The 18,713-nt window shown below is 44.8% G+C and overlaps 1 protein-coding gene across 2 annotated transcripts in view; it reads right to left on the bottom strand.

Moving 5' to 3' along the window:
• The window catches only part of SLC49A4 (solute carrier family 49 member 4), a 267,167-nt gene that overhangs the window by 156,010 nt on the left and 92,444 nt on the right, over positions 1-18,713 (bottom strand). For both annotated transcript variants that reach the window (XM_063934048.1, XM_063934049.1), the window contains exons 2-3: positions 1,714-1,807; positions 1,099-1,364 (exon numbers count right to left, since the gene is read on the bottom strand). In XM_063934048.1, the coding sequence (XP_063790118.1) occupies positions 1,099-1,364; positions 1,714-1,807 (360 nt within the window). The remainder of the gene's footprint in view (positions 1-1,098; positions 1,365-1,713; positions 1,808-18,713) is intronic.

Below are 18,713 nucleotides of genomic sequence, written 5' to 3'. Positions count from 1 at the left end.
GACACCTTCGCTTCAATCTGACAGCACATTTAACTTAAAATGTGCTGTCAGATTGAAGCGAAGGTGTCCCAGGATGGTTTATAAGATACAATGTGCTGCCAGTTTAATACACCTGCATACATATTACAGTATGTACATAATTTTGCCCTTCTAAATTAAAATGTGCCCTCCAGAATCAAAAATGTGCCCTCCCGAATCAAAAATGTGCCCTCCCCAAGGCCAGCACCCTGCCCTAAAAAATTCCTAGAGTGAATACTACAGCAGCCTCCCTGTGCCTAACGCTAAGAAAAATAATAAAACCAGAAAAACTCCTATGGAGCTCCCCTAGCTGTGACCGGCTCCTCCGGGCACATTTTCTAAACGGAGTCTGGTAGGAGGGGCATAGAGAGAGGAGCCAGCCCACACTATTAAACTCTTAAAGTGCCAGTGGCTCCTAGTGGACCCGTCTATACCCCATGGTACTAATGTGGACCCCAGCATCCTCTAGGACGTAAGAGAAAAGCTGTTAAGAGGAGATACTTTACAATGAGCGTCTGGATGGCGGAATTTAACACTTAATAACTTGGCTTGTGCACACCTGTCCCCTTTATATTAAGGATTCAGTAAATTTTTGTGATGCACAGACATCCCAGAGAATTCAGCATCTTATTTTAGTTTGAACTAGTGGTGTCACTGAAGTAACGACTACCTATAGTTCCCCATGCCTCTGTGATGTAACTACGTCATACTGAATTGAGGTATAGATGATTAGGTTGGCACTGTAATTGTATTAGTAATTAAGTTATCCATGTACAAAGGATTCAGTCATTTTGTGGGATGGAAGCATTCATTAGGGACCAACAAAATCACATTACTTTATAGCACATCCATTCCTTAAAAATTGGCTACATACTCATGACTATTATCTGAGTCCAAGGAATGGCTGCCTCCACTGTAAAGGGACAGGTCCCACCAGGGTTAAATGTTTCAGGGGCCATCATATTTTTTTTTTACTACTAGCATGATGCTGGACAATAGCAACAGTTAATTTAATCTTAAACAGTGCAAAATTATAAATATTTGAAAAGAAAAGAAAAAACACGATAAGCAGATAATTACCAGCATACATCACCGCTTCAATCCGGTCCTTTATTGACCCGGTGTGCTCATTAAATAGGAGATTGCCGGAGGTACCATTTGGGGCTGGAACCACTAACGGTCCAACCAAAAATGCAAAGGCTCCACCTAGGTAATTAAGCATGGATGCAATAGCAGTTGCCGTAGCGCGCTCATTTGGAGAGAACCACGTTGTAGAAAGGAATGGAGCAGCGGTCATTGCAGTTGGTCCTGCTAATCCATTTAGAAACTGTCCCCCGTGAATGAGTCTGAAAATAAAAACACACAAATGGAGTACTACAGTACACTACATTGCATTCCCCAATGCAATACTCTATACCACCTTTAACAAATCAACAGCAAAACTTGGAATTTGCCATATACACGGTCAGTCAGCAAGAACAGGGAAAGCTATTACAAAATGGATAGAAAGGATACATGCAGCAGAATATTATCTCTCACTTTCATTACAAATACGACAGCATTTTAATTAAAAAGAAAAAAAAAATAGAATTTGGCAGTTTTTTTTTTTTTACACACGTATTTTTTTTATACGTAGCAACTAAACTTTGGAGAAAGGGGTGTACTATTTCCTTCTAACACTGTAAACTAACGTACCTTCTTCTGACCCATAAATCAGATACAGGAACAGATCGCAGGCCCGCACCAACAACCATCAATAACAATGTGAGAAGCACTGTCACACGTAGACCTGGGAACACAGGAAGTTGTGCATTGTAAGAGCGAGACATACGTCTTAGAACAGGAATTCCCAACCTCGGTCCTCAAGGCACACTAACAGTGCAGGTTTTAGTGATATCCAGGCTTCAGCACAGAAGGATAAATCAAAATAACTGAGGTACTATTTAGGTCACCTGTGCTCAAGTATGGAGACCGAAGTTGGGAATGCCTGTCTTAGAAGATCAAAACAGTAGTATGCTGGTGCACGTGAAATGATCTGCACACTTGTTGATCTCCCAATACCAGCAATATGGGATAGTGCCTGTCAACATTCTGGGTGTCGACAAGCCAACTACATACCGCTGTAACATCAAATGCTAAATAGTAAATATAACACAGGTTGGTCCATGTGTGTGAAAACACCCTTATAAAAAGGAAACGCGTAAGGAAATAATAATCCAGTGTCTACACATGATATGGGAGTGGGGGGTGGGGACGACTTTTTAGGGTAAGTCACCAGTATAGCTTGGATGCAATTAATTTTTTTAATTGGGAAGGTAGTCATGTGACATATCCAAATAGATGCAGAAAAACAATGGTGTTCTTCGTTTTACTGTATCTTTATTCATGCTCCAGTTTTAACTAAGTTTTCTTTTGTAGGTAAAGTAGGCGATATTCAAATCTTATCCTGCCAACAGCCATTAGATGGCGCCTAAACAAAGCTATTCAATTGTAGCTCTGTTCGGGAGTGATGGCTGCCGGGGTCTGCATTTCAGCTTGCATCCCCCAGGAGTAAAGTGACCCGTTTGGGTGCCCAAATGGAACTTTTTGCGATCAGGACTAGCACTTTGGTCGGGTTTAGACTTCTATGGGTGCGATCACAGGACACAATAGAGTATCACCACCCCCGCGAAATCAAGTCACTTTAAACAGGAGATCGAGTGCGATACTCAAATGAATTCTGCCCTTTATGTTAAAACTCGAGAATGAATGCGACATATCCAAACAGATGCAGAATTTCATAAAAAAACAATGGTGTTCTTTGTTTTAACATAAAGGGCGGAATTAATTTGATTAGACAGGAGATCAGGGGCGATAAAGTGACAGGAGATTACGGTGACGATATTTAATTGTGACCCGTTACTCCGCCCACAGAGGTCGGGTTTAGCCACGTAAAGTGGCTAAATTCGACCAAAGTGCTAGGCGCGATCGCAGAAAGTGCCGTTTGGGTGTTTAAACGGGTCACTTTTCACACATTTCAGCTCACCAAGCTCGGTACGGTGCGAGACGAAATGCAGACGCCGCCTGTGTTTGGGCACCATCTAGTGGCTGTCAGCAACATAAGATTTGAGCCTCGCCCACTGTAGCTACAAAAGAAAACACAGTTAAAACTCGAGCATGAATAGAGGAGATACATTAAAGAACACCATTGTTTTTCTTACGAAATTCTGCATCGGTATAGATGTCACATGACAACCTTAACAATTAAAAAAAAAAAGTTGCATTCAAGATGACCGCCTTCAAGATGGCAGCTATACAGATCAGTTACTGTAAAATATTTACCCCCACTCCCATATCATGTGTGTAAACACTGGATTAATATTTCCTTACTCATTTAATTTTTATAAGGGTATTTCCACGCTTATGGCCCACCCTGTATAACATAAATAATAAGATTTTACTTACCGATAAATCTATTTCTCGTAGTCCGTAGTGGATGCTGGGACTCCGTCAGGACCATGGGGAATAGCGGCTCCGCAGGAGACAGGGCACAAAATTTAAAAGTTTGACCACTAGGTGGTGTGTACTGGCTCCTCCCCCTATGACCCTCCTCCAAGCCTCAGTTAGGATACTGTGCCCGGACGAGCGTACACAATAAGGAAGGATTTTGAATCCCGGGTAAGACTCATACCAGCCACACCAATCACACCGTACAACTTGTGATCTGAACCCAGTTAACAGTATGACAAACGTAGGAGCCTCTGAACAGACGGCTCACAACAATAACAACCTGATTTTTTTGTAACAATAACTATGTACAAGTATTGCAGACAATCCGCACTTGGGATGGGCGCCCAGCATCCACTACGGACTACGAGAAATAGATTTATCGGTAAGTAAAATCTTATTTTCTCTGACGTCCTAGTGGATGCTGGGACTCCGTCAGGACCATGGGGATTATACCAAAGCTCCCAAACGGGCGGGAGAGTGCGGATGACTCTGCAGCACCGAATGAGAGAACTCCAGGTCCTCCTTAGCCAGGGTATCAAATTTGTAGAATTTTACAAACGTGTTCTCCCCTGACCACGTAGCTGCTCGGCAGAGTTGTAATGCCGAGACCCCTCGGGCAGCCGCCCAAGATGAGCCCACCTTCCTTGTGGAATGGGCCTTGACAGATTTAGGCTGTGGCAGGCCTGCCACAGAATGTGCAAGTTGAATTGTGCTACAAATCCAACGAGCAATCGTCTGCTTAGAAGCAGGAGCACCCAGCTTGTTGGGTGCATACAGTATAAACAGCGAGTCAGATTTTCTGACTCCAGCCGTCCTTGAAATATATATTTTCAATGCTCTGACAACGTCCAGCAACTTGGAATCCTCCAAATCGCTAGTAGCCGCAGGCACCACAATAGGCTGGTTCAGGTGAAACGCTGAAACCACCTTAGGCAGAAAGTGAGGACGCGTCCGCAGTTCTGCCCTGTCCGAATGGAAAATCAGATATGGGCTTTTATACGATAAAGCCGCCAATTCTGACACTCTCCTGGCTGAAGCCAGGGCCAGTAGCATGGTTACTTTCCATGTAAGATATTTCAAATCCACCGATTTGAGTGGCTCAAACCAATGGGATTTGAGAAAATCCAAAACTACATTAAGGTCCCACGGTGCCACTGGGGGCACAACCGGGGGCTGTATATGTAGTACTCCTTTTACAAAAGTCTGGACTTCAGGAACTGAAGCCAATTCTTTCTGGAAGAAAATCGACAGGGCCGAAATTTGAACCTTAATGGACCCTAATTTGAGGCCCATAGACAATCCTGTTTGCAGGAAATGTAGGAATCGACCCAGTTGAAATTCCTCCGTCGGGGCCTTCCTGGCCTCACACCACGCAACATATTTTCTCCAAATGCGGTGATAATGTTGTGCAGTCACCTCCTTCCTGGCTTTTACCAGGGTAGGGATGACCTCTTCCGGAATGCCTTTTTCCCTTAGGATTCGGCGTTCAACCGCCATGCCGTCAAACGCAGCCGCGGTAAGTCTTGGAATAGACACGGTCCCTGCTGAAGCAGGTCCCGTCTTAGAGGTAGAGGCCACGGATCTTCCGTGAGCATCTCCTGAAGTTCCGGGTACCAAGTTCTTCTTGGCCAATCCGGAGCCACGAGTATCGTTCTTACTCCCCTTTGCCGTATAATTCTCAGTACTTTTGGTATGAGAGGCAGAGGAGGAAACACATACACTGACTGGTACACCCATGGTGTTACCAGAGCGTCTACAGCTATTGCCTGAGGGTCTCTTGACCTGGCGCAATACCTGTCCAGTTTTTTGTTGAGGCGGAACGCCATCATGTCCACCATTGGTCTTTCCCAATGGACCACAATCATGTGGAAGACTTCTGGATGAAGTCCCCACTCTCCCGGGTGCAGATCGTGTCTGCTGAGGAAGTCTGCTTCCCAGTTGTCCACTCCCGGGATGAACACAGCTGACAGTGCTAACACATGATTTTCTGCCCAGCGGAGAATCCTTGCAGCTTCTGCCATTGCCCTCCTGCTTGTTGTGCCGCCCTGTCTGTTTACGTGGGCGACTGCCGTGATGTTGTCCGACTGAATCAACACCGGCTGACCCTGAAGCAGAGGTTTTGCCAGGCTTAGAGCATTGTAAATTGCTTTTAGCTCCAGTATATTTATGTGAAGAGACGTCTCCAGGCTTGATTGCATGGAATCTGCCGAATGGAATCGCTTCGTAAGAAGCTACCATTTTTCCCAGAACTCTTGTGCATTGATGCACAGATACTTTTCCTGGTTTTAGGAGGTTCCTGACTAGATCGGATAACTCCCTGGCTTTCTCCTCCGGAAGAAATACCTTTTTCTGAACAGTGTCCAGAATCATCCCTAGGAACAACAGACGTGTCGTCGGGATCAGTTGGGATTTTGGAAAATTCAGAATCCACCCGTGTTGTTGGAGCACTACTTGGGTTAGTGCTACTCCGACCTCCAGCTGTTCTCTGGATCTTGCCCTTATCAGGAGATCGTCCAAGTAAGGGATAATTAAGACGCCTTCTCTTCGAAGAAGGATCATCATTTCGGCCATTACCTTGGTAAAGACCCGGGGTGCCGTGGACAATCCAAACGGCAGCGTCTGAAACTGATAATGACAGTTTTGGACCACGAACCTGAGGTACCCTTGGTGTGAAGGACAAATTGGAACATGAAGGTAAGCATCCTTGATGTCCAAGGACACCATAAAATCCCCTTCTTCCAGATTCGCTATCACTGCTCTGAGTGACTCCATCTTGAACTTGAATTTTTGTATGTACAGGTTCAGAGATTTTAGATTTAGAATCGGTCTTACCGAGCCGTCCGGCTTCGGTACCACAAATAGCGTGGAGTAATACCCCTGTCCCTGTTGTAGGAGGGGTACCTTGACTATCACCTGCTGAGAATACAGCTTGTGAATGGCCTCCAATACCGTCGCCCTGTCGGAGGGAGACGTTGGCAAAGCAGACTTTAGGAAACGGCGAGGAGGGGACTTCTCGAATTCCAACCTGTAACCCTGAGATACTACCTGCAGGATCCAGGGGTCCACCTGCGAGTGAGCCCACTGTGCGCTGAAATGTTTGAGGCGACCCCCCACCGCCCCTGAGTCTGCTTGTAAGGTCCCAGCGTCATGCTGACGCCTTTGTAGAAGCCGGGGAGGGCTTCTGCTCCTGGGAAGGAGCTGCTTGTTGCAGTCTCTTACCCTTTCCTTTGCCTCGGGGCAAATAGGAATGTCCTTTTGCTCGTTTGTTCTTATAGGAACGAAAGGACTGTGGCTGAAAAGCCTGCGGCTTTTTCTGCTGGGAGGTGACCTGGGGTAAAAAGGTGGATTTTCCGGCCGTTGCCGTGGCCACCAGATCCGATAGACCGACCCCAAATAATTCCTCCCCCTTATACGGCAATACTTCCATATATCGTTTGGAATCCGCATCACCTGACCACTGGCGCGTCCATAAACTTCTTCTGGCAGATATGGACATCGCACTTACTCTTGATGCCAGAGTGCAAATATCTCTCTGTGCATCTCGCATATAAAGAAATGCATCCTTTAACTGCTCTATAGTCAGTAAAATACTGTCCCTATCCAGGGTATCAATATTTTCAGACAGTGACTCCGACCAAGCCACGCCAGCACTGCACATCCAGGCTGAGGCGATTGCTGGTCTCAGTATAACACCCGTATGTGTGTATATACTTTTTAATGTATTCTCCAGCCTCCTATCAGCTGGATCCTTGAGGGCGGCCGTATCAGGAGACGGTAACGCCACTTGCTTTGATAAGCGTGTGAGCGCCTTATCCACCCTAGGAGGTGTTTCCCAGCGCGCCCTAACCTCTGGCGGGAAAGGGTATAATGCCAATAACTTCTTTGAAATTAGCAGTTTTCTATCTGGGGTAACCCACGCTTCATCACACACTTCATTCAGTTCCTCTGATTCAGGAAAAACTATCGGTAGTTTTTTCACACCCCACATAATACCCCTTTTTGTGGTACTTGCAGTATCAGAGATATGCAAAGCCTCCTTCATTGCCGTGATCATATAACGTGTGGCCCTACTGGATAATACGTTCGTTTCTTCACCGTCGACACTGGATTCAGTGTCAGTGTCTGGGTCTGTGTCGACCGACTGAGGTAAAGGGCGGTTTACAGCCCCTGACGGTGTCTGAGACGCCTGGACAGGTACTAACTGGTTTGCCGGCTGTCTCATGTCGTCAACCGACTTTTGTAGCGTGCTGACACTATCCCGTAATTCCATAAACAAAGCCATCCATTCTGGTGTCGACTCCCTAGGCGGTGACATCACCATTACAGGCAATTGCTCCGCCTCCACGCCAACATCGTCCTCATACATGTCGACACACACGTACCGACACACAGCAGACACACAGGGAATGCTCTGATAGAAGACAGGACCCCACTAGCCCTTTGGGGAGACAGAGGGAGAGTTTGCCAGCACACACCCAAGCGCTATAAATATATATAGGGACAACCTTAATAAGTGTGTTCCCTTTATAGCAGCTCAAATATTATAAATATCGCCAATAAGTGCCCCCCCTCTCTGTTTTTACCCTGTTTCTGTAGTGCAGTGCAGGGGAGAGTCCTGGGAGCCTTCCTCGCAGCGGAGCTGGGCAGGAAAATGGCGCTGTGTGCTGAGGAGAATAGGCCCCGCCCCCTTTTCGACGGGCTTCTTATCCCGGTTTTTTTGGAACCTGGCAGGGGTTAAATACATCCATATAGCCCCAGGGGCTATATGTGATATATTTTAGCCAGAATAGGTATATTACATTGCTGCCCAGGGCGCCCCCCCCAGCGCCCTGCACCCTCAGTGACCGCTGGTGTGAAGTGTGCGGAGAGCAATGGCGCACAGCTGCAGTGCTGTGCGCTACCTCATGAAGACTGAGACGTCTTCAGCCGCCGGTTTCTGGACCTCTTCTCTATTCGGCATCTGCAAGGGGGTCGGCGGCGCGGCTCCGGTGACCCATCCAGGCTGTACCTGTGATCGTCCCTCTGGAGCTAGTGTCCAGTAGCCTAAGAAGCAAATCCATCCTGCACGCAGGTGAGTTCACTTCTTCTCCCCTAAGTCCCTCGTTGCAGTGAGCCTGTTGCCAGCAGGACTCGCTGAAAATAAAAAACCTAACAAACTTTTTCTAAGCAGCTCTTTAGGAGAGCCACCTAGATTGCACCCTGCTCGGACGGGCACAAAAACCTAACTGAGGCTTGGAGGAGGGTCATAGGGCCAGTACACACCACCTAGTGGTCAAACTTTTAAATTTTGTGCCCTGTCTCCTGCGGAGCCGCTATTCCCCATGGTCCTGACGGAGTCCCAGCATCCACTAGGACGTCAGAGAAATAATAGTATACATACCATTTGCACAGAGAAAGGAGAACAAAATTCTCAAAACACAGTAAACTTTAAGATAAATACAAGAAAATCCCAAGGCTCCTTTGTCAGTTTGTTATGAACAGCAGGAAATACAAGTTTCTGCAACGTTGTACAGAGCTACAGTAAGTCAGCTAACGAGAATATCCATTAGCTCATGTTGTGAAGCTTTCAAATACTCCATATAATTCCAGTAAAGCCTCACGGAGACCTAGGATTCGCTGTGGATTCATGTTAGCTTGTGCACAGAGGTGCTGACAAATTTAAATCCAGTGGTGCTCTCTTGTAAAAGGATAGACGAGTGCTATAATGAATGCAATACAAAAACCACATGAAACCTATAAGAGCAAGGGCGTAGCTACCATAGGTGCAGGCAGTACAGCTGCTATGAGGCCCAGAGCTGAAAGGGGCCCACTTTCCGTCTCAGTTACATGTCTTATATAGAAGGGCATAGCTACCATAGGTGTAGGCAGTGCAGCTGTCACAGTTACAGGTGTTATATATTGTTCATTAGTAGATACATAGGGGCCCTTACAACATTTTGCCTTTGGGCCTACAATACATCTAGTTATGCCACTGGTCTTGATCATTGTGATGTGGTATAAAATGAACTGAAGGGCATTATAATGTTACATAATATGAACTGTGGCACTTTAATGTGGCATAATATCAAGTAGAGGCACTGTAATGTGGCATAATATGAACTGGGGCACTATATGTCATACTAAGAATTGGGGTTACTGTGTTACATAATGTGTACTGGCAGCCCTACAATGGGATTACTGCTCTACAATGGGACTACTACAATACTGAATTACTGTGTTACATAATGTGTACTGGCAGCCCTACAATGGGACATAATGTGAACTAGGGCATTACTATGGTTCATAAAATAAACTAGTGCACTACTATCGGTCATAACATTAAAGCACTACTTTGACTCAGAAGATCAACTAGGGCACTATTACAGTGTATACATTTTGCAACTGCTGCGGAAAGGTGCATCTCTAGAAGCATTAGGACAGGGGCCACTTCAAAATATTGCTATGGGGCCCACAAATTTCTGGCTACGCCCCTGTATAAGAGTTAAAAATGTTACACTTGATCGTTTCAATGCAAGGTAACTTCTGTTGCAATGGTCAAGATCTTTTATGAATTGACTGAGCCTATGTAAACAGCTACCTGGTAAATATGGTGAGAGACTTTGTGATCCTAACCAGCGCTATCCTTACCCCAATACTTTACTTCAGTCTTCTGTGGCTTCTTATTGCGCTGGTAGGTCCTTCTCCTTACTATCTGCACCAGAAAAGAGTTCCATGTTAGGAACCGGAAGTGGTCGGATGATGTTGATGCTGGGAGTCTGAAGACCAGTATCACTAATCAGACAGTTCACAGTGCGTTTTGTATGTATGTGTACTTTAAGGATGCTGTGCACTGTGCAGTCCTTTTATTCTAAGGGTCCAATTTATTGTGTAAAACGTTATTGTTTTGTATAGAAACAGCATATAGCTGGAAATTGAAAATCATATGATTCTATATTTAAAGTGGTGGTTGGAATGTATTTGTAGTGTAGCTTTTGTAGTAGTTATTAAAATGTAACCATAGGATTTTTAATTTAAAATTCTGGCTATATGCTGGAAACAATTAAGTTTTACACACAAAAAAAAAGCCCCACAAACAAAACAAAACACACTAAAAAGGACTGCACAATGCCCATACCGGCATCCTTGACAATGTACACATACATACGAAATGTGTTGGTGGCTTTCAGATTAGTGCTACAAATCTCCAACTCCCAGTATCAACATAGTCCGGCCACTTCTGGTTCCTTGCATGGAGCTCATCGGCTGGAAGTGGTATCAGGGAGGGCCAATAAGATAAATATTAGGGAAATAATAGGGCTAGTTAGTCTCACCAAGCCTCTTCCCAAATGTACCCAGTTTCTGTTTACCTGGGCTCAATCATTTCATAAAAAGATCTTAATCATATGCAGCAGAGCCGGCCCTAACCTAAGGCAAATGACTAAGGCAGGTTCAGCGTAAAGCGGTAAGCAGGAGTATGCATTGCAGGATGGCACCAGGCTAGAGAGGCGTGGCCCCCCCTTGTTTTTCATTAATTTACTAAGTGCCCGTTGTAGTCCCACAGGCTGCGGCTGTATGTCCCCGGCTGAGGCGCTGTGCTGGTGATGTCACAGCCACGTGTCAGCCCTCTCTGCATGAAGGTGTCAAGAACCATAGAGATTTATATCTCCCAGCATACCCCGTGGCCACTCCTAGGCTCCACTGGTCACTGAGCACTGACTGAGGCGCGAGAGAGGATGCTCTCTGGGGCCACTGAAACCTATAGCACACCAGGCCTGTACTGCAAGCAGAGGGAGAGCAAGGGGCCGGCCAGCAAGGTGACTCTATATGTACAGGTGTCATCATAATGGCGGGACTCCGTGAGCGGACAATTCACTGACACCCTCTCTTTGTTACCCTTAACAGGGGGTGCAGGGAAGGTTGGGGTGTAACAATGTGTGGCATAATTTGTATTAGGGCATTACTAATGTGTGGCATAATGTGTAAGGGGTATTACTGCGTGGCATAATGTGCGTAAAGGGCACTACTGGCAGCATAATGTGAATAAAGAGAAATACGGTGTAGTGCAATGTGAATAAAGGAGCAATACGGCCAGTGGTGAATTTCCAATGAGGCATGTGCCGAGGGGTGGCACTTGGATGCTTGTGTTGGTACTGTCAAACCAAAAAGAACCAGCAACTGCAAATTATTTACACTATACTGTTCCATATGCCGTCTTGAATGGAGTGTAAATGCACATACTGCCCCTGTAAGCTGTCCTACTAAATATGTATACGTAATTAAAAATAAACATGTCATAGTTAACTAATTTCATAAAATAATAATAAAAAAAAGAAAAACACCATCAAATGAGGGCGTATAACCAATTAATAAAATAATCAAATTAGGTAGGATGGGTGCGGCCATTACTGTTGTGCCTAGGGGCTCCCTCACCCCTAAATACGGTGTGGTCTAATGTGAATAAGGGGCGTCATTTGAATTGGGGCGTCATTTGAATTGGGGGTACTGTGTGGCCACGCCCCTATCCAGCAAGAACATGCCCCTTTCTTGGGCGAGGGGTGATGGTGGTCACTGGCTTCTGCTGTAATCTGTGGTGATGGGTGCTTTGTTAGGAGAAGGGTGCTGGGTAAGAGGCAGAACTAGTGGCGGTGCTATGGGGCACCAGCCAAAATCTTGCCTAGGGCATCAAATTTGTTAGGGTCGGCTCTGCTATGCAGGATGATTTCTATTACAATCAAGTGTAACATTTTAACTTGTATATTTTTCATAAGGTGTTCTTATTGCATACATTATAGTGCTAGTCTAGTTGTTTAAAATGTTTACTTACTAGCATTGACTAGAGCTATTATACGTATCATATCATAGGACTACAGGTTTTTTTTATCACTCTCTTGTAAAAAGGCAATATTACGAAAAGTGTGAACATTGTAATCTATTGCAAAGTACTCCTTCCACTGTGTGTTCCTCTGACACACTATTTTACCAGTGTTTATAAGGGATCCAGATGTTAGATCGACAGTAATTAGGTCGACCACTACTGGTCGACATGATTAAAAAGGTCAATATGCGTTTTTAAGATTTTTCTATTGTTTCATTCATGTGGAGACTACAATTGGGAATAGTAACCTGTGCTGAGTGAATCGGTAATGGACCAAGGTACCTTGTCTTTGCTCGCCATGCAAGGGGACGCAGTGCACTAACTGGTGTTCCGAGCATGTTACAGAGTAAACTCCCCTAAAAAATTAAATGAAAAACTAATGTCGACCTTTTCCTGAATCAACCTTTTTGTCCATGTCGACCTTTTCAAGGTCAACCCAATGATCCGCTCCAGTCTATAATTAGGTATGGTTGTATGAGACATCACATCATTTAGGTGAAGTTATTTCTTATGGGGATGCTGCAACAGCTGTTCAAACACATTCTCTAGTCATATAAACTACCTGGGTCATGCTGGTTTCTGTCAGTTCTCAGCTGATGGCACTGCTGGACATCTTTCGATTTTGACCGGAAGTATGATGGGTTTTCTCATCAGATGAGATGCACTAAGTTTAGTTGGCCAACCACTTTATCTGTGGTCCCCAATATTGCCTGTTTTCTTTGTGCTTCAATACAGGCAGGTACTTATCCATAATGCAATGCCATCAGGGAGAAGTCAAACTGTCTCCAAATATATTCTGCAGCAGGGCAACGACCCCAAACATACAGCCAATGTCATTAAGAACCATCTGCAGCATAAAGAAGAACAAGGAGTCCTGGAAGTGATGATACGGGCCCCACAGAGCCCTGATCACAACATCAAGTCTGTCTGATTACATGAAGAGAAGGAAAAAAGAAAGCCTACATCCACAGAAGATCTGTATTTAGTTCTCAAAGATGTTTGGAACAACCTCCCTGCTGAGCTGTGTGCTAGTGTAGCTAGAAGAATTGATGCCGTTTTGAAGGCAAAGGGTGGTCACACCAAATATTGTTTTGATTTAGATTTCTCTTCTGTGCATTCACTTTGCATTTTGTTAATTGATAAAAATAAACGATTAACACTTCTATTTTTTAAAGCATTCTTAAGTAGCAGCATTTTTTGCCAAACCTGCCTGAAACTTTTGCACAGTACTGTAAATAAATAAATATGAATATCTTACAATAATTTCTACACCATATGTAGCCCATACACTTGTGCGATAGGGCATACAATCATACGATTTCGACAGCATCTGTGAGAGAAATTGAAGGATTATACGCACATTTAAGGTACCATGGCGATGTGATGCGCGGTCATGCCGCTCGAATATCGTGTCTCATGATAGTATGTGCTGCCATTAATATTTATCGCATCGCAGTGCGGTCGCATGTGTTTTTTAAAACACATGCAATATATTGAACTGCGATGTGCACCCGCCGGGTCTGAGGCCACTCCCACTCGGCGGTGACGTGCCCATCATGTGATTACCAAGCGATCTATCGCATGATCGCATGGTAATTACTTTGGCAGTTCAGGTGCGATTTCATCGCACCTGAACTGCCAGTGGGATGTCGCGTCGTAGGGCATCGCACAAATGTATGGGCACCAATACACAGACCATCTAAGTGCATTACAAATGACAGGACATGTTTTTACTGGGTATACAAAAATACCCCAAAGTTATTTATCTGTAAGGCTATAATACAGCAAAAACATCTGTAATAAACTGTGATTTGTACAATAAAAAGGTGGTCCCTTGTATAATGTCCTTTAGAGTCACGACTAATCCAGCTGTAACCACTAGAAAATACTGACAGGCTATTAGGTTATCATAATGAAAGTTATGGAACCAGTAAATGGTGCTTCTAAAGTGCCTTATTACTGTAGTAACACACAATCACAGCTCAGGTTAGAAAAATAAAATAGAATTAATCCATATTCTAATCAAGCTCTAAGAGGGAGTTCTACAATTATATAGCACAGGACACCTGCACAGGAAGAATGAAGAGTTGCCATGGTAAGAACAGGTTCACTCCAACAGTCTCCCGTCATCCCATTATCTGAATAACCAATTACAACAACTCATTGATATTGGATCAGGTATAATGTAATCCTTTCAGAGACAGCTAAGAAGGCACCCAACATGCCCGTGGAACATGTAACGCCGCTTACAACACAGGAAGTAGGCATGCATCATAGAGATACAAAAAAGTAATTAGACACTTCCACTTTTTTTTTTTTTTTAGGTAGGTTCTACTACCTTTATGCACTCACAAATTTATATATACATATATATCTGCGTTAGTAAGGTGAATTACCAAGCTTCCACATATAACCGTTGCACAACTTAATAGGAAAAGCTCTGAATTAAAACCAAGTGATAAATGTCCAAATAAAACAAATATTTATAAATAAATGATGGTTTAACACCTATGGAGAACTGGCTCAATTACTGCATTTTAAGTATCTATTACTACATAAAAAAGTAAATAAAAGAAGGCATAATATATAGAAACAATTATATTAATATGACAGAAATGAACCCAGTGCGAATAGCATATCAATATATCAAATAATAATGAGGAACTGAAAGATAGAAGTGTCTGGGTCGAATCATCCCCACAAGTTGCAAATTAATGTTCTATTCAACGTGTCCCCCCCCAAAAAAGAAAAAAAAAGAAAAAAAAAACCACCAAACAATATAGCGTATTTCCATCTGAAGTGTATTACTGCTTAAGAGTGTACTTAATGTCCCTTGAATTTGCTCCAGACAGATGAATAAATAGGATTTGAATTACCTACCGGTAAATCCTTTTCTCGTAGTCTGTAGAGGATGCTGGGGTCCACATTAGTACCATGGGGATGTACCAAAGCTCCCAGTACGGGAGGGAGAGCGCGGAGGCTCCTGCAAAACTGAATGACCAAACTTTAGGTCCTCATAGGCCAAAGTATCAAATTTGTAGAACTCTGCAAACGTGTTTGACCCTGACCAAGTAGCCGCTCTGCAAAGCAGTAAAGCCGAAACTCCCCGGGCAGCCGTCCAGGAAGAACCCACCTTACGAGTAGAGTGGGCCTTAAAAGATTTAGGACACTGCAATCCTGCCGTAGAATAAGCATGCTGGATAGTGAACCTGATCCAGCCAGAAATCGTTTGCTTAGAAGCAGGACACCCAATCTTATTGGGAGCATATAGGACAAACAAAGAGTCCAATTTTCTGTGACGAGAAGTTCTCTTCACATAAACCTTCAAAGCCCTCACAACATCCAAGGACTTTGATGTAATTGAGGAGTCAGTAGCTACTGGCACCACAATAGGTTGGTTGATATGAAAAGCCGACACAACCTTAGGAAGGGACTGTTGACGCGTCCGGAGCTCAGCTCTATCTTCATGAAAAATTAAGTATGGGCTCTTGTAAGACAAAGTCCCCAGTTCAGACACACGCCTAGCAGATGCCAATGAAACAGGTGTGACCGCCTTCCAAGTGAGAAACTTGACCTCAACCTCTTGTAGAGGTTCGAACCAATCTGATTGCAGGAACTGTAAAGGCCCGTACACACTGGTCGATATATTGGCCGCTCTCTTGAACGGCCGATATATCGCGGGACCGTCGGCCAGTGTGTACGGTCGATACGTCTGTGAACTCCGTCGTTCACAGACGTATCGCGTCGGCCGCGCAGCACAGCTTTGTGTGTACGGGGCGGTCGGCCGACCGCCCGCACACATGCTGCGGCGGCCGGCGGTGATTGACATCTGAACTGGGCGGGCGTGTGTACACGCCCGCCCAGTTCATGACGTCAGTCCCCGACGGATCGGGAAGTGTGTATGCTCATCACACTGCCCGATCTGTCCATAGATATATCTGCAGATCAATTGATCTGCAGATATATCTATTAGTGTGTACCCACCTTAACACCACGTTAAGATCCCAAGTTGCCGCAGGAGGCACAAAGGGAGGCTGGATGTACAGGACCCCTTTCAAGTCTGAACCTCAGGGAGGGAAGTCAATTGTTTCTGGAAGAAAATGGACAAGGCCGAAATCTGGATCTTTATGGAGCCCAAACGCAGGCACACATCCACACCCGCTTGCAGGAAGAGGAGAAACCGCCGAAGTTGAAACGCCACCTTAGGAAACTTCTTGGAATCACACCAAGACACATACTTTTTCCAAATGCGATAGTAATGTTTAGATATTACTCCTTTCCTAGCCTGGATAAGGGTGGGAATAACCTTGTTCGGAATGCCTTTCTGAGCGAAGATCAGGCGTTAGAGGAGGACATTTGATACCTCTGCCATTGCAGCTCTGCTCTTCGTTCCACCTTGTCGATTTATGTAGGCCACAGTTGTTACATTGTCCGACTGTACCTGAATGGCCTGATCTTGCATTAGAAGATGTGCCGCTTGTAGAAGCCCGTTGTACATGGCCCTTAGTTCCAGAATGTTTATTGGAAGGATGGATTCCAGACTTGACCACTTTCCTTGGAAGTTTTCCCCTTGGGTGACCGCGCCCCAGCCTCTGAGACTTGCATCCGTGGTTAGAAGGATCCAGCTCTGAATCCTGAACCTGCAGCCCTCAAGAAGGGGAGTCACATGCAGCCACCAGCGGAGTGAAATTCTGGCTTTCGGCGACAGAAATTCTCTGGTGCATGTTTAGGTGAGATCCCGACCACTTGTCTAGGAGATCCAGTTGGAAGGACCGTGCATGAAATCTTCCGTACTGTAGAGCCTTGTAGGAGGCCACCATCTTCCCCAGAAGGCAAATGCACTGATGAACAGATACCCGGGCAGGCTTCAAGATCCTGGACCATTTTCTGTATCACCAACGCTTTCTCCACCGGTAGAAATACTCTCTGCACTTCAGTGTCGAGGATCATCCCTAGGAAAGACAATCTCCTTGATGGCTCCAAATGTGACTTTGGAAGATTCAGGATCCACCCATGATCCCTGAGTAGCCGTGTTATGAGACCAATGGACTGTAACAATTTCTCCCTGGATGACGCTTTTATCAGATCGTCCTGATATGGAATTATGTTCACTCCCTGCTTGCAGAGGAGTAACATCATCTCTGCCATTACCTTGGTGAACACCCTCGGTGCCATGGATAGGCTGAATGGCAGCGACTGGATCTGATAGTGACAGTCCAACAGAGCAAATCTGTGATACGCCTGGTGTGGTGGCCAAATTGGAATATGAAGGTATGCATCCTTGATATCCAGTGATACCATGAATTTCCCCTCCTCCAGACTGGAGATCACTGCCCTCAGAGATTCCATCTTGAACTTGAAATCCCTCAAATAAGGATTTAACGATTTGAGGTTCAATATTGGTCTGACCGAACCATCGGTACCACGAATAGGAGAGTAAAAACCCTTGTTTACTAGATGAGGTGGAACTGGAACAATGACATTTGCCTTTTCAAATTTTTGAATGGCTTCCTACAGGATAGCCCTTTCTGTCAGCAATTGCAAGGAGTTGCCACCTGCGCACTGAGGCGATGTTATCTAATGAATTTGGCGAGCTGCTAATGTTTGTAGGTGATCTATCCTACTAAACAAATTACAAAGCACGTGAAACACTGCGCTCAGCCCCCGATGTCTGTCTTTGACCGTGACAATATTGTCAATATGTCAATTTTATCTCTGTGCATGTGCCGTCTCAATTATAATTTGGGTATGTGCTGTGTAATGGGAACCGAATGTCAATTTATGTGAAACAGGTGTAAAAAAGCACAAATGTAAATGTCAAAATATCTTTTATTCACAGTGCTCCTGTCAAACACCTTAACGATGTTGTAAGCTAACTAGAAATTAAATTTGATTATACCAATGGCATGAATTAATCCTATATAAAGTCCCTTTCAAAGTCTCTATTCACTGGTGATATATAGCAAAATCAATGCACATAAGTGATCCAGTCATCAAAGTACATGTTCAAATGCTAATCGCAAATAGGTGTACATTAAAGATGGTTTTTCACCCTGAACAAAGAAGTCCTTGGTGCTGCTGACCGCAGTAAATATTCAATAAAACAAGACAAATGTGTGGTGGGGGATATATGTTCTGGGGGTGCGGCGTCCCGTAACCCTCAGGTACATATACCTTCTTCTCGTGGTCGTCCTCGTCTGTCGTCGCCCGCTGTGCCTTCTTCTTTCCCCGTCCCGGTCCCAGGCGGGTGTGATTCCTATGTGTGCAAGCCTGCACACTGATGAGTGAGCCTCCAGGACAGCGGGACCACCAGCGGCTGCTGCACTCTCGGGTACTGGTAACCTGGTGCGGA

Source organism: Pseudophryne corroboree, chromosome 7 (genome assembly GCF_028390025.1).
Source record: "Pseudophryne corroboree isolate aPseCor3 chromosome 7, aPseCor3.hap2, whole genome shotgun sequence".
Classification (NCBI taxonomy): domain Eukaryota; kingdom Metazoa; phylum Chordata; class Amphibia; order Anura; family Myobatrachidae; genus Pseudophryne; species Pseudophryne corroboree.
Note: the sequence above shows the minus strand (reverse complement) of the source record. Positions and strands in the feature narration are given on the sequence as shown.